The following is a 13,894-nucleotide window of genomic DNA, read 5'->3' as shown; positions in this document are numbered from 1 at the left end:
CAGTGGAACAACAATGAACTGGGAATCCGGGGGTCTGGATTCTCACCTAAGTAACATCCACCTGTTAGATAGGACATCGTGCCAGTTTTTTGAAGCAGCACTGAACATAATCTCTAAGTTCTGCAGAAACATTTCACAGTACAAAATAAACCTCACTAATTGAGATATGATGTGAAGTCCCGAATATAACATGTATCATCGAGCAGCAGACAGCAGAAAGAAAGCCATTGGTATTTGGCAGAGGCAACCTGGTCAGCCAAATTCCTAAAAGCCCTGAAAAGCAAAAAATCTATTGCTAAAATCAAGCAAATTAGGAAGGCTCTCTGTCTTTGGTTACTATTTTTAAGTAAAATTTTGCTGATGAAAACCTGACCACCTTTATGAAAAACCCAGTTGTTCAGGACCTGATAAAGACAGGCCAGTTAGTGACAAAAGCCAATGTTGTTTTACCACACGAGCCCTAGCTAACTAGAAATTAGACAAAGAAGCAGAACAACTCTTCCTGCAGGCCATCTATTAGTGGGGTGGCTATGCAGGTGAGTATCTAAGAGACCTGGTTTTGTAAGGTGGATTTTAAAGGCTGAGTTATTCTGTTTGCAATATAGGAAAATGCTGCTATTAGTTTATATTTTGAGTAGTGTCCTGTCCTTGAAATTACACCATGTGACATCTGATTACAGAAAAGAAGTTCTCCTGCAAATATGCAAATAAATAGATTAATGATTTAAGGAACTTCCAAAGTTCAAGTTCCCACATAACCTGATAACATTAGAAAGAACAGAAACACACAGAGGAGACAGATTATGAAACGCATGATAGACAAAGGAAGCTAGAAGGTTTTTTCTTTTCTCTCTGCCTACCCTGAGGAATCTGAAACATCCCAGAACTTAGGCCTGCATGTAGATCCCTCAAGATCCATTCTCTGAACTGATATGAAAACAGCCAGTTCAGGACAGGGAACATTTTGAGTGTGATCTTTCTGCACCTTCCCCAGGAGAAGCTGAAAAGAATCAGATAAACTAAGCTATATGCAGTGCCTTTTACAATCTGTAAAGCACTTCTCCCTGCAGCACTTTCACACGGCCTGATGCTCTGCAGGCACAGGAGCCATACTGCTACGGTTAGCTCTCTGCAGGCACCATACACCATATACCGTGAGCCCGCACAGGCATTAGCCTTCCGCAGATCCAGCTGGCACATAACATGAATCCTACATAGGCACCCCCCTCCCTTTACATTCCATTCAGCTGAATCGCAAATACTCTGTGTGCCATTCATGTGCTAGTCTGTCAGCACAGGAGCCCAGAGCGCTGAATGCATCAATTACTTGACCTCATTAACACCACAGAAAAATAGGAGATGGTATTTTGATTCCTCCTGTTCTGATCTAGAAAAAAAACCATGCAAACACTAGATCTGGGGGGCAAAAAAAGACAAACCTGTCCTACCTCCAAAACACAGCCAAAATTTCCTGTATTACATTATTTAACAAGGAGATGCAAGCAGGACTGGACCTAGATGATTTATTTTGCATGTATGTTTTTGAATCAGAATTTCCAGTAGGTAAACTCCAACTAACCCCACAGTCCTGCGGCTCCTTCTTCCCCTTTTTAATCCCCTGGCAACGTTGGTGATTTTCTGCTTACAAACCAGATGTAAGTGATGTAGTGTCTGCCCAAGGCTTCTGGCAGCCTTGAACAGTGGCTGTGGGGACTGACCCCAGTTAACACTATAGAGCTAAATCCCTGGGCTGACAAGTGGATACAAAATGGAGAACAGAGAAAACACATGAGATACGGAAGTGGAAAAGAAACAGGGGAAAAAAAAAAAAAAAGAGTATGAGGAAGCAAGGCAGACATGATTCTTAAATGATGAGCTGGGGGAGGGAACACGGAGATTTTCTTATTAAGCATCAAGTGCAATGATAAAGTTTTCAATAACATTAGCTATGACTTTAGAGCAAAATTTTCCCTTTGATCTCTGGGCAAGATTTATTTTATTGCATCAGGTGTGTCTGGACAGACAGACTGTTAGCTGTAGATCACATGTCATAATTATACACAATTCACCCTTTTCCATCAAGTAATTTTGTTTCTCTGACTCCAGAACGTCATCCAATCTCCTTCTTACATTATTTTTTTTTTAATATATAAAAAAGACAGCGCTAGAACAGAAGGCTATTGCACAATCTAAAGGATCTCACTATTACAGAGATTAATCTTGATGATAAGTCTTCATGGTGAATGAAAACGAGAAAACACAATAGCAACTCAAACTATGGCTCCACTTGCCTTCACTTATCAGCAGGAAATTACTTTACAGCAGTGTTAAGTCAGACGTGACCCATCGTTTTAGCTGCAGTCCCACAAACAGCTGAGCTGATGTAAGAGCTAGTTACACAGAATGAGAGAGGTCTGGCTCCCCTACTTCCCTTTCCCTGTGTGGTCCTGTCCCTTCTGGCAGCAACAAGCTGCTAGATTAGCTCACCACACCTTACGGAACCTCACCCATAGCTAGACTTGAGTCTCAAGTCCTACCATGGTCTCAAAACAACAGTTTAAGTTTCAGTAGATGTTCAGCACACATGCTGAAACAAAGCCCATATAACTGATGATTCAGAGATTTTGTATTTACTTTCTTAGGAGGACTTTATAATAGAGTCTACACAGCCATAACAGCTGACAGTCCACTCTGAATCCAAAAAAAGATTGAGAAAGAAAACCGAGATATTCATAGTCAAACAAAACTAACAGGGAAGCTGATGAACAGGCTCCCTATTTTTTATTATATTTGCCTTGCTGGAAGAGCATCAGGAATTCTCCTATGCTGCCAACAAAGACCGCCTTCTAGTGAGCCTGCAGGGCTCCTTTGGCAGAAGAGATGCTTCTGCTCCTTGTATAATACCCAAAAGAGAATTTTGGCAGATGGGAAAATGAGGCTGTGGAAGCAGTAATGCTTTATCAGTACCCTAGCCTCACCCGTTCTTCCCAAAGAACACAGGACCATAGCTCCAAAATAATGCCAGAGCAGTTCAGTCAATCCCAGTCGTACCATTATCCAACTTTCCATGTCTTCAGCTAAGAGGGAACAGGAAAAGGCTCCTGAAATTTATGAAATAAAAGTATCAAAATACACAAATAAGAAAAAAGCAAATGAGAGCCTGTGTCTGACAGCTAGGATGAGGGAAGCACCGGAGGGAACTACAACTATTGGCACTTTCTCTTTACGGTGCATGTATCCCTCATACTATCACAGTCCTAAAGTGAACAGACACTTTCGCAGATAGCAAATAGCAACTTGGGTAAAGATCAGCGCTAAAGTGATCTTGCACGTTTCAGCTGCAAGCTGCTGTAACTGAGTGTTCTGCTTTGGTTATCAATGAGTGCAGTTCAGCATTTTAATTACCAGCTGTGGTACTAACTTTTTTTACACTTGGGCTTGAAGAGCCTCCTTAGTTCCTTTGCACCTGATAAATTCCTGGCATAGAACTCACCTGCATTGTAGTTGTCTGCTCTCCTGAAGGATTTGTAGCACTCCACCCAAGGTGGAGGACGGTTCTCTTTCAAAGTATGCCTGGAAGTGCTCCTCTGCATTTCTCTTTGGACCCTGAAATCTGCTTGGTTGCCTGTAAGTACCAACAGTATTGTTGTCAAGCACCATATTTTCCTTCTGAACAGTCAGTTAAAACCAGAGAAACAGCAAATGTGGGAGACCACAGTGAACACTCTCTTTCTTGGCAGCGAGACTGCAAGAGAGAAGCAGTCACTGACTGAAATACCTACTAAAACCAAACCAAAAAGTATGACACGTGATCAGTCCATCCCAACATAACTCCTGTGAAGCCCATAGTTACAGCAGGGATAAGCAAGCCTCTGGAGACCGAAATCCACGAAAGATGTGCTGCTATTGAAAGCAAACAAATCAATTGCCAAATGAGTTGCAGGAACACCAGGTCCTCCTGGAACTTGCCTTGTCCCTACCCTGTAGGAAAGACCAGTGTGCATCCCCTCCATTTTGTGATCCCAAAAGCAGGCCCATGTTTAGGGAACCAAATACAGTCCTTCTCCATAAACCTACCACAGCTGAGGAAAAATTTTGAATTCTCTTTGTTTCCAATCCTGGAGGAAAAAGACTTAGAGAACAGCTAACTCTGAGGCTCTGCAAATGCCAGAGCTTGCTGTATAAAATCAGTATCTAATACCACTCAGGTTTTTAAATCCCAAAGATCTCTGAGTGACATTCCTCAGAATTTTAATATCATGAAGGAAATCTGAATTCAGTCACTGTCACTCAGAGTAGGTAAGATGTGAGCTCCGAGAGTTAATACTGTGTAAGTCAAGGTCCAGTGACAAAGTTGTCATACCAACAGCTGAGGCAGAAAAAAAAAAATTCAAATCCAGAGCTACCAAGTGAAAGTACATGTAAGAAGGGTGGTGACATGTAGGAACAAATTTTGTGCTATGGGCAGAACAAAGAAAGAAAAGAGGAAATATAAAAAGGCTGTGAGTGAGCAGCTGTGAATCTATCCTGAATCCAAGTTTAAAGTCTCAAAACCTGCAAAAAAATTCATTGGGATTTACATTTTCTCCTCGTATTTCATTTCCTGAACCACCAGGATCAGTTTGTACAGGTCTGGTGCTTTGCATCACTGAGATCTGCTATTGCTAATACAGCAACAGGGACTCCAGCACAGTACTTACTGTTTTGTGAGACATATCTACAAACACATACACATGCCCCGGTCGTTCTAAATCACAAAGAGAGGTAACAGTAGGCAAGTTTCAAACACACTCCATCCCTAGGGCATAGTTTCTCTCTCTGACAGAAGAGAGAAATCAATGTCTTCCACAGGTGAGTTCAAGAGTAATTTTGTTCATTAGCTTCTCACACCCAGTACGAGCTTTTGAAGCCTTAGCCGTTTCTGACATCTTTGAGCACAATCAGCTCTTCTCAAGGCAAGGTAATACAACAAGCAAAACTAACGTGAAGCTAGAGTTTGCAAATTCAAGGCAACAAAACCCCCAGCACGCCAGAAGTGTGTGCTTTTTAGGTGCAAGCAGTGGTAACTTTCAGCTGTTCGCATTTAGACTTCAGCGATGACTCACAGCAGCAGAGCGCAGGGTCCCACTCTGTGCAGGGAAAGAAAAAGGCTTTTACATGGGAAGCCAAATGTTTTAAAGGCAGGCTTCCATACCCCATTCAAAATGTGCCTGTCTTGCACAGCACTGCTAACGAGACGCATCTTCCTCAAGCTTAAGATCAAAAGCTAAGTGGCCTTAAACTCAAATCCTTAACATTATTTACTTGCTGTGACATTCTGTACTTACTATGTGGTAAAGGTACCACGGGCTCCACTCCAAAACGTGCTTAACCTGCTTGTTACAGTAAGTCATGCCTTCGTTGAGTCTTAGGCATGTACTTGAAAGCAAGCACATACCGATCTTTGATATTGCAAGGCCTATTACAGTATTAAGAAATAGTTTATTCTCCAAACACACAGAGGAAGATCAGGACAATGGGAAATCTGGGCAGGGAGAGCTTAGCACTCCTCATCACTCCTGGCGTGAAGCCCCTAGGAGGGAACAAAGTGTCCTTAGGAAGTTTCTAAGAGCAATTAATACCGGCTTGTAAGACTTCAGAAGCACTAGAGCTACGGTTACCCTAAGGTACTCCATGGCGGGCTGCTACTCACCCTAACAGGATACCCTGGGCCTGCAGAAATGCTGCCTTAGAAAAGCTTTTTCATCTATTTCCCTTTTTAAAATATTTATCTAAAGCACACGCTAAGGTGGGCCGCACAGGAAAGCCAAGCAGGGCTCGCGAAAAGGCGAAAAAACAGCAGCAATTCCCAAATTTTAGCGTATTTGCAGCGCTGCAGGTGCACGCCGGGCCACCCCCCCCTTCTCCCAGCCCCGGGAACACCCGCCAACCTCCCCCGGGCCCCGCCCCGCGGCGCCGCTCTCGCGAGAGCCCGCCGCGCTGGTTCCATATTGGGTCATCTCTGCCCTGAGCGCCTCAGCTCTCGCGAGAGCTGTCGTGACAGGCGATTGGGCTCAGCCGTGGCGGCGGAGCGGTGTGTGTGTGTGTGTGCGTGTGCGGGGCTGCGGCCAGGCCCAGCCTGGGCTGCGCCGCTCGGGGCGGGGCAGGCGGTAGGGGCGTCGCTCTGAGCCGCCCTACCTGCAGCGGCAGTGTCTCCCCTCACCGCGACGCCGACCCGCTCGCTGCCGGCTGAGCGAACCGCCGCCGCGCCTCGCTTCACCTCAGCTCACCTCCCGGGGCTATCCCGCCCCTCAGCGAGCCGGGGGAGGGGGTAGGCGGGAGAGAAGCAAGGCGGGAAGGCGGTGACAGGGCCGCTGGCACCGCGCCCCCGTCCCCGTCCCCCCCGTCCCCCCCCGCCCCCTGCCCTGAGGTGAGGGGAAGGCGGGAGCGGGACGCGCGAGCCGCCCGCCTGAGGGGGCGCGCGCGAGCGGCGGCGGCGGCCCCGGCGGTCGGCGGCGTGAGGGGACGGCGGGGAGGGCGTTGCTGCTGCTGCTGCAGGGCCGCCCCCACCCGCCGGAGAAGCGAGGCGGGGAGAGGAGGAAGGAAGAAGCAGCCGCTGCTGCTGGAGGTGGTGGTGGCGGCGGTGGTGGTGCTGCTGCAGCCGCGGGCAGAGCCTCCCCCTCCCGCCGGGCCGGGCGGGGCGGGCTCCGGAGCCGAGATGTCTCAGGAGCGGCCCAAGTTCTACAGGCAGGAGCTGAACAAGACGGTGTGGGAGGTGCCCGAGCGGTACCAGAACCTCTCCCCGGTCGGCTCCGGGGCCTATGGCTCCGTCTGGTGAGTGCTGGCAGGGGACCGGGGGTGTGTGTGGGTGCAGGGTGGGGGTCACGTCAGGTTGCTGCCCACCCCTCGGCCCCCTCTCCGCCTGGAAACCTGCCCCGGCGTGCAGGGACCCGCGGTGGGATGCGTGCGGGGCGGGCACGGCGGGAGGAGAGCGGGGCTGGCTTGTCCTCCGGCCGTGCCCCTCTCCCCTAGCTTTTTACCCGTCTCCTGCAAGGAATGTTTTTCCTCCCGGTTTAAGAGCGGCACTGCTGGGAAGCCGCAGTCTTGTCTTTGGAATGCGTCGGGGATTGCACCACATGGCAGGTGGCACTAAAACATTTTTGCAGGGGAAGATAATCATGTCCCACCCCCCCACCCCCCCGAATGATCTCATATAGACATATTTCACGGTGCCTTCTCGCACTTAGTAGGTGGGGGGTGGAGAGGGATGGAGGCTGGCAAGTCCCCCTTAGCTGGCTTTGCAGAGCTAAGGGCCTGGCAGTTCTCGTCCCAGTTTCCTTCTGGACCTGAAGTGTAGATTGTATTTGAGGCAACTATATTTTAACTGGAATCTGTTGATAGGGAGGGAAAGTAGAGGGAGGGCTACCAGGGCTCTTTTTACATCCCAGACTTGTAACAGTGGGTTTACAAGTATTTCTTTTTTCTTGGCAGTAGTATATCAACACAGGAAAACTTCTTTTATTGCTATAGAATGACAGAATTACTGCAGTATGCGCTGCATGGGAGAGTAAAGTCCTGCAGAAATACAGAGAGCTTGAAGATAAGAGTTCAGTTTTTAATGTTTACCTGGTAGGAGCAAAACATATGACAGGTTACATGTGCAAAATACAGTACGTCCTTAATTTGTAGTTTCTCTGCTGAAGTATGTTGGATTGTTAAACAGAAATTAACTGGCTTGCATACATTGTTTAATCTTAAAGACAAGGTTGCATTTGAATTGGTTTGACATCTAGACTTGAGCAGTCATGCAGTAGACCTGTATAGAAGTGTTCACAAACTACTGTGTCCTTCTACTAAGAAATGTCTCCAACACAAACATTCTGGGCTTTATTTCATGTTCTTTTATTCAGTGTCTAGACTGTGCCTTTGCCAAAAAGGTTGGACCAGGTGATCAGTGAGGTCCTTTCCAACCTGCTGTTCAGTGATGATTCTGTGATTCCTTGACTCTGTCCAGGTGTGACCTGAATTTTCAGATACAGGTGCATAATGATTACACAGCTGCTCTGTGGCTATATTTGAGCAGGCATGCATATTTTTTCATTAACATAATGTGCAAATTTATATAGAAAATATCATTTATGTTAAATCATAATGAGGGGATGCATACTGCACTCTGCTAGTAAAGGAAAGGAGTTGTTTTGAATGTGCTGCAGTTTTAAAGAAAGTTCTCAGCTGTTCTTAACCTGCTGCTATAAAATTGTTAATAAATTCAGCTTAAATAACATGCATTTCTTAAAAGTGCTGTGCCTCAACTATGTAAATGCTTGTATTTCATAAAAGACAAAGGCTGGTCAATTCTAGTAGCAAGATTAACCAATGTACTTGCAGAGGTTTTTTAGAACAGATGGGTTTAGTTTGTTGAAGGAAGGGCCTCACTGCCATAGCTGATAAATACCCCTGTAAGTGCCACGGAGTTGTGTAACTCCCCAGATGTAATAGGAAATGAATCTTAGTGCCTTGTCCATTGTATTTTTAAGGTTGATCCTTTGCAGTCTACGTTCCTCTTATGTTTTCCCCCTCCCCACAATCTCAATTGTGCATGTAATACTTCCAGAGTTTGTTTTCACAACCAATAACTAGAGTTTGCATCATGAATTTCCTGTTTTGCTGTGTCAAAACTTTCAAAGATTGTGCAACTGTGTTCAGGCCAGATGAAACAATTTTGTATTGGAAACAATTTCAGCCATGTGGCATGTGAGTCTTTTTACAGTCTGTGCTAATGGCTTTCTGTATGTTCTTCTTCTGAAAACGTGTTTCAGAAAAGATTCAGTGATATAGCTTCTTCAAAAAGACTGGTGATATGGAAAGTATGTCAGAATTAAAAAAAAAAACACCAACAAAACTACAAACAACCCCCCTTGCATTTATATGTAATTTTATTAAGCTGTGAATGATGATGCATAGTATTTAGGCTGTTCCTGCAATGACTTGTTCTGTACTCTGTCCCTTTAGAAATTTTGCTTCCCAGTAAAAGGATACCTACTTTCATTTGGGACTTTGGTGTTCCTCTCTGTTGGGATAGTGAATTGCAGGGCTTTAACCACCCTTAAACTGAATGGTTAACTATATTTCCGTGTATGCCTACTGCATTATTATATTAGAATGTAATAAAATGCTCTGTTGTTTATTTTGTTGTCAAGATGAGGCATTTAAAAATGAGGAGTTTCTAGAAAGTGGGGGGAAAATAATAGAAAAGAAAGCAGAGTAATCATTTAGACTATGGAGCTGTCTGCTGTAGGCCGCTTTAAATGTCTAACGCGAGTATGACTCGGAACACTCTAATATAAGAACCTGACTTTATTTTGTAGTCAGTGGATGGAGAGAGACAGCAGGCAGCCTAAGGCACCCGAGGCACGTGCTTAAATTTAGAGCAAATAGTCCAGTGTTCTCTGAAGTATTGTGTGCAGTATTGGAAGAATGACATCCAAATGGCCAACTCTGGTATTTTTCAGGATCTGTTTTTAAAAAACTGCAAGTATGTGGAGATGCAGATAGGAACTCATTTCCAAAACTTCGAGAAACATTGATATGTATTATCAGATCGATCGTTGCTAAGTCACCTAACAATTGCTGTGACATCTGTTGTGTGAAACGCTGTTTCATTTATTCTTGCAACAGTTTTGTATATTCATACAACATAGTCTTTTGCATGAAAAAGATTTTGTAACCAGGTCTACACTAAAACACATGCAGGTTTCTGAAGTGTCAGTGTCTTAAGGAGGAGAGGGCTGAGATAATGCAGCGTTTTGCAGTGGGAAGTTGCTGAGTGGAGATGGGATTGATCGGTGACTCAGTTTAGCTGCAGGATTGCTTCGTTTCTGGCGTGTGCTGGAGGGAAGTCTCAGCAAACGGCATTAGTTCAGCCAGCTCTAAGCTAAGCAAAGAGGTGTTTTGACAGTCTTTGTCATCAGTTTCCAAAATGCTGTGAAGGCAGACTTGGTATGCTCTTAGAGGAGTTTACCTCATTCTTTTATTTTTTGCAGTGCTTCTTTGTATGTTGTATCGATAGCTTTTGTAAAAGAAGGTTTTTGTTTTATTGCTTTGCAGGCTATCTGTATTGCCTTATTTAATTTGGAAAGGAATCAAACAGCCAAGATTTGCTCTTCCTCAGAATCCTGCAAAATAATTTTTTTAGGGTTTTTTTGTTTGTAGACTGTCAGGTTATATAGCCCTTCCAAAACCTGTGATTTCTTCCTGTGTCAACCCACAGCTGTACCAACACAGACTCTGAATTTCCTGGGTGTTATGAAGATATTGAGATAATTCCCCTCTTTTTAAATGAACAGAGAAACACTATGGATTTAAGACATTTTAAAACATGAGACTCCAGAGGAAGTGAAGTAATGACCCTAAATACGACCTCTGTAACAGTTTCTCAGTGGATTCTTTTTGTTGTTTTTTTTTTTTAACCAGTCTGTGTCTTTAAGCTTATCAAAGTGTGCAGGTGCCTCCAGAGTACATATGCACTTGGAGGGACAGGTGCCTGCTTCTCCAATAAGGTGTGGTAGATATGTGAGGAGTGATATGAAAAGAACTATAAAGCTGGATGGGATGAAACAGCCGTACAGGTAGGATTAGCAGAACACATGTGAGGAAGGGGGAATTGAGTAGGAAAGATGGGCATGCACAGAAAAGCCATGGGCAGAGCTCTGAAAGCGAAGGTAAGTAGTTTGAACTTCATGGGAATTCTGTATATTAAGAAATTAAGTTAGTAGTTAGTGTGAGCGCATCTGTCCTATAGGGAGATTTTTTTTTTTATTGCCACTTTCTTAGAAGCAGAAGCCAATGTAGCAGAGGAGAATAGGGTTTACAACTTTCTGCAGTGTGTTGGGAACATTGACAGGCATGTATGTATAGCCTGAACTCAGAAGTGACTGGTGTTATTGATAAAACTGTCAGGTACTGTGTTTTTTCTGCCCATAACTAGGGGTGCATAAACTAACTCCAAAGTTACCACTGAAGAGATTTGGTTAGCTTGGGTATTTGCATAGGTGCTAGCGATGAGCAGCATACCGTTTAGCAAAATAGTCTTTGCACAAAAATTAACATTCTGATCATCTAATGTTTAAATAAATTGCACTCTTAAGTAGTTTTGTGTGTTCTTCAGTTCCTCAGGCTACTTTACATATTGCTTCTAAGAAGATGTAAGTCGAATCAGTGGGTAGGTTCTCTAAAATATTGTTTAATTCTAGCTCTTACGTTGTGGATTCAATTCAGGTTAGCTCAGAGCTGTAGTTCTAGCTCGTTTAGGCTGAGGTAGATGCAGTTCGTCTGCCATAGCACAATAGTATGCAAGAGGTTAAAAACGAGTGATAAATGCTGAATTTGTGCTGATCTTGTTTTAAAAGGGATTTAAAACTGTGGCTCATGCAATTTTTTCCCGATTGGGCGTTTTTAGCTGAATATGATCAGTGTAATGCAGCTGTTTTAAGTCGGTGGTGAAAGCCAGCTTAATGTTCTTTAAAACATTCTCCAACATGACAGCTGTTCTGTAGCTCTGTGTTCCCTACTCATGCAAACCATTAGGTGGTTATCTATATTGGCAGAAAATCACTCAGCACGCCTTTATCTGTAGGCACATAGTCTTTAGGCCTCAAATATGACTGAGCTTAGAATTCTTCTGACTTCAAGAGTAGCTCTAGATTGCGACTGTGCAGTAATACAAAATGTTCTTTCCCGGGCTTGTGCATAATGTCCTTGTGCTGGTGAAACAGTTTCTCGGTACTGCTGATTGCAATTCTCCTTGGAGGTTGTGCATCTACTACAGCAGACTTGATACAACCCCAAAAATGTTGTTAAGAAGAAGGTGAAATTAAATTTTCTTTGGACTCTGAAATAGCTAATATCATCTGGTGGCTCAGAAATCTTCTCTAAAGAGAATCTTGTGGGAACCAAGTGAGAAGTCTCGACTAAGTAGCTGTGAAGGTGGTTAATATGCAGGGGATCCCCTTCTTTTCGAGATGAAAGTGATACTGATATATGCTGCCTTCTGTACCCAAAATGCTTGAAAGCTGGTAAAGGTTCATGACTAATTCACAGCAGAATGTGTTGAATTAGGATGACTAATCTTATTTTTGATCAAAGTCCTAGAAAACACCTTGAGTATCATTAAAATATTGTCATATAACCACAGCCTGAATTAGGTATGTTTGTATATTGTGAAATGGTGTATGTGAAGCTTTAAAAAAAATAAAATTGAATTCTGTGTTTCATGAAGTGTTACAGCTTAAATATTGATATCCTAGTGGTGTGTGAAAACTTGCTGATTAGAAATCAAGGTTAAAAGATGAAGGCTTAATAGCTTATTTTGTCTGCCCAGGCTGAGTGAGGTGTACAGAAAGGATAACTCGTGTGCAAGTAGTTGATAATGGACATTCTTTGAGACAGGATGGTGTATACAGCTTGAGTACTTCAGCTCTGGCAGTTCGCTGCTCCTGTCATCTTAACTGTCTAGCTGTGTTTTCATATCTTTTCCAGAGAGCTCTTTCCACTGTGTATACAGGTGCCCCATTGTAGAGGAGGAGATGCTCTTCTTCCATCGTGCACAGTGGGTTTTTCCATTCTCTTGCAGGACCTGGGGGAGGGATTGCTGTTCGTAGGGATGAGCTTGTATTTTGTTTCCTATTTCTCATAAACCTCATATAGCAAGTTCCTTGGAAAATGAGGAACTTTGCAAAAAGACTCCTTATCAACTTAATTCCAGTTAGTTGCTTTAAAAATAAGTGACAACTAATGCACTTCAAACAGCTTCTTTGGCAGGGCTGGGGGGTGAGGGTTGTATGTGCAGTTGTGGGTTTGTTGTAGGACTACTTTTGTGATTGGTTTTGAAATTTCTGTTAGCTAGGCTGCTTCACGCTTTAGATTTATAAATGCGTAGCTTTCCTTTTCACTGGTTTTGGTTTTGAGTTTGTCAAGAACTAGTGCATACTCATTTTTAAATGAAATCAGGAGCTCGTCCTGAATCAAAATGCAGCAGGAAAATAAACAAATACTGTCCTTCTCCAACTTTATCCATTCCATACTTTCCCCTGTTTGTTATCTTGAATCAAGTGTAACCTTGATTTCACATCCTCTTTCTCATCCTCCTTCCTTTTTGACAAGCCAGAGCTGTTTTAGATAAGAACATCAAAGAGGAAAAAAGAGGGGTAATTTGGTTCAGAGTTAAAGACCTATGTTTCTTTAGTTCCTTGAGTATAAGCCCTGGAAGATTTTTATGCAGTTTGTCAGAAATTTAACATAGTTATTAATGTATTAAATTTTTGGTTGTTTCAGAAGTATCAGGCTTTTGCTTCTTAATATAAATAAGTTGTATAAAGACATACTTCAAGAGTTTATTTTTACAGTACAAAATATATTAAAAAAGCGTAACAAAGTTAACAAATAGGATGGAATTATTCTTTATGGATTCTAATATTTGTATGTATGAAGTTTCTGCTAAAGGGACAGGTTTTGGTAATGCACAGCAAAATATTCGCATGCATTTTTGTATACCAGGACTTTACAATTAGATGTGACTTACTGAAAAAAATTCATTTTAGCTTCAATTGTGATTAACAACTGTTATAGTTGACTTTTTAATCACAGGCCTTGTGTTTTTGTATGGATGTAACATAAAGGATAGTATTTTGAGCATAGCCATTTGTGATGAACTGTGGTGTATGAAAACATGTTTAGGAATACAGGTAATATTTACAAGTACTCGTCTTCTCTCCAGAGTTTTATTGCCGTATTTATGTTTGAGAGCACCACTGGTTTTAGACAGAAAAGTCATAACCTTCTCTCTTTTTTTTGAAAAAATTTCCTTTTACTGTGTGAAGAAGGCTCATCTTTTAAACATATTCTGTAGAAACCAGCA

At 43.1% G+C, this 13,894-nt stretch overlaps 2 protein-coding genes across 3 annotated transcripts in view; one reads left to right on the top strand and one right to left on the bottom strand.

Annotated features, from left to right (window-relative positions):
- Positions 1-6,260, bottom strand: part of SLC26A8 (solute carrier family 26 member 8) — a gene marked incomplete at its 5' end in the record, with an annotated part of 25,375 nt that extends 19,115 nt beyond the window's left edge. Inside the window, 2 exons of the mRNA XM_055728309.1 lie at positions 3,494-3,625; positions 6,178-6,260. Coding sequence (XP_055584284.1) covers positions 3,494-3,625; positions 6,178-6,260 — 215 coding nt within the window. The remainder of the gene's footprint in view (positions 1-3,493; positions 3,626-6,177) is intronic.
- The window catches only part of MAPK14 (mitogen-activated protein kinase 14), a 26,545-nt gene continuing 18,901 nt past the window's right edge, over positions 6,251-13,894 (top strand). For both annotated transcript variants that reach the window (XM_055728351.1, XM_055728350.1), the window contains exon 1: positions 6,251-6,813. In XM_055728351.1, the coding sequence (XP_055584326.1) occupies positions 6,698-6,813 (116 nt within the window). In that variant the 5' untranslated portion in view covers positions 6,251-6,697. The remainder of the gene's footprint in view (positions 6,814-13,894) is intronic.

The sequence above is a fragment of the Falco cherrug genome, chromosome 16 (assembly GCF_023634085.1).
Source record: "Falco cherrug isolate bFalChe1 chromosome 16, bFalChe1.pri, whole genome shotgun sequence".
Lineage (NCBI taxonomy): Eukaryota > Metazoa > Chordata > Aves > Falconiformes > Falconidae > Falco > Falco cherrug.
Note: the sequence above shows the minus strand (reverse complement) of the source record. Positions and strands in the feature narration are given on the sequence as shown.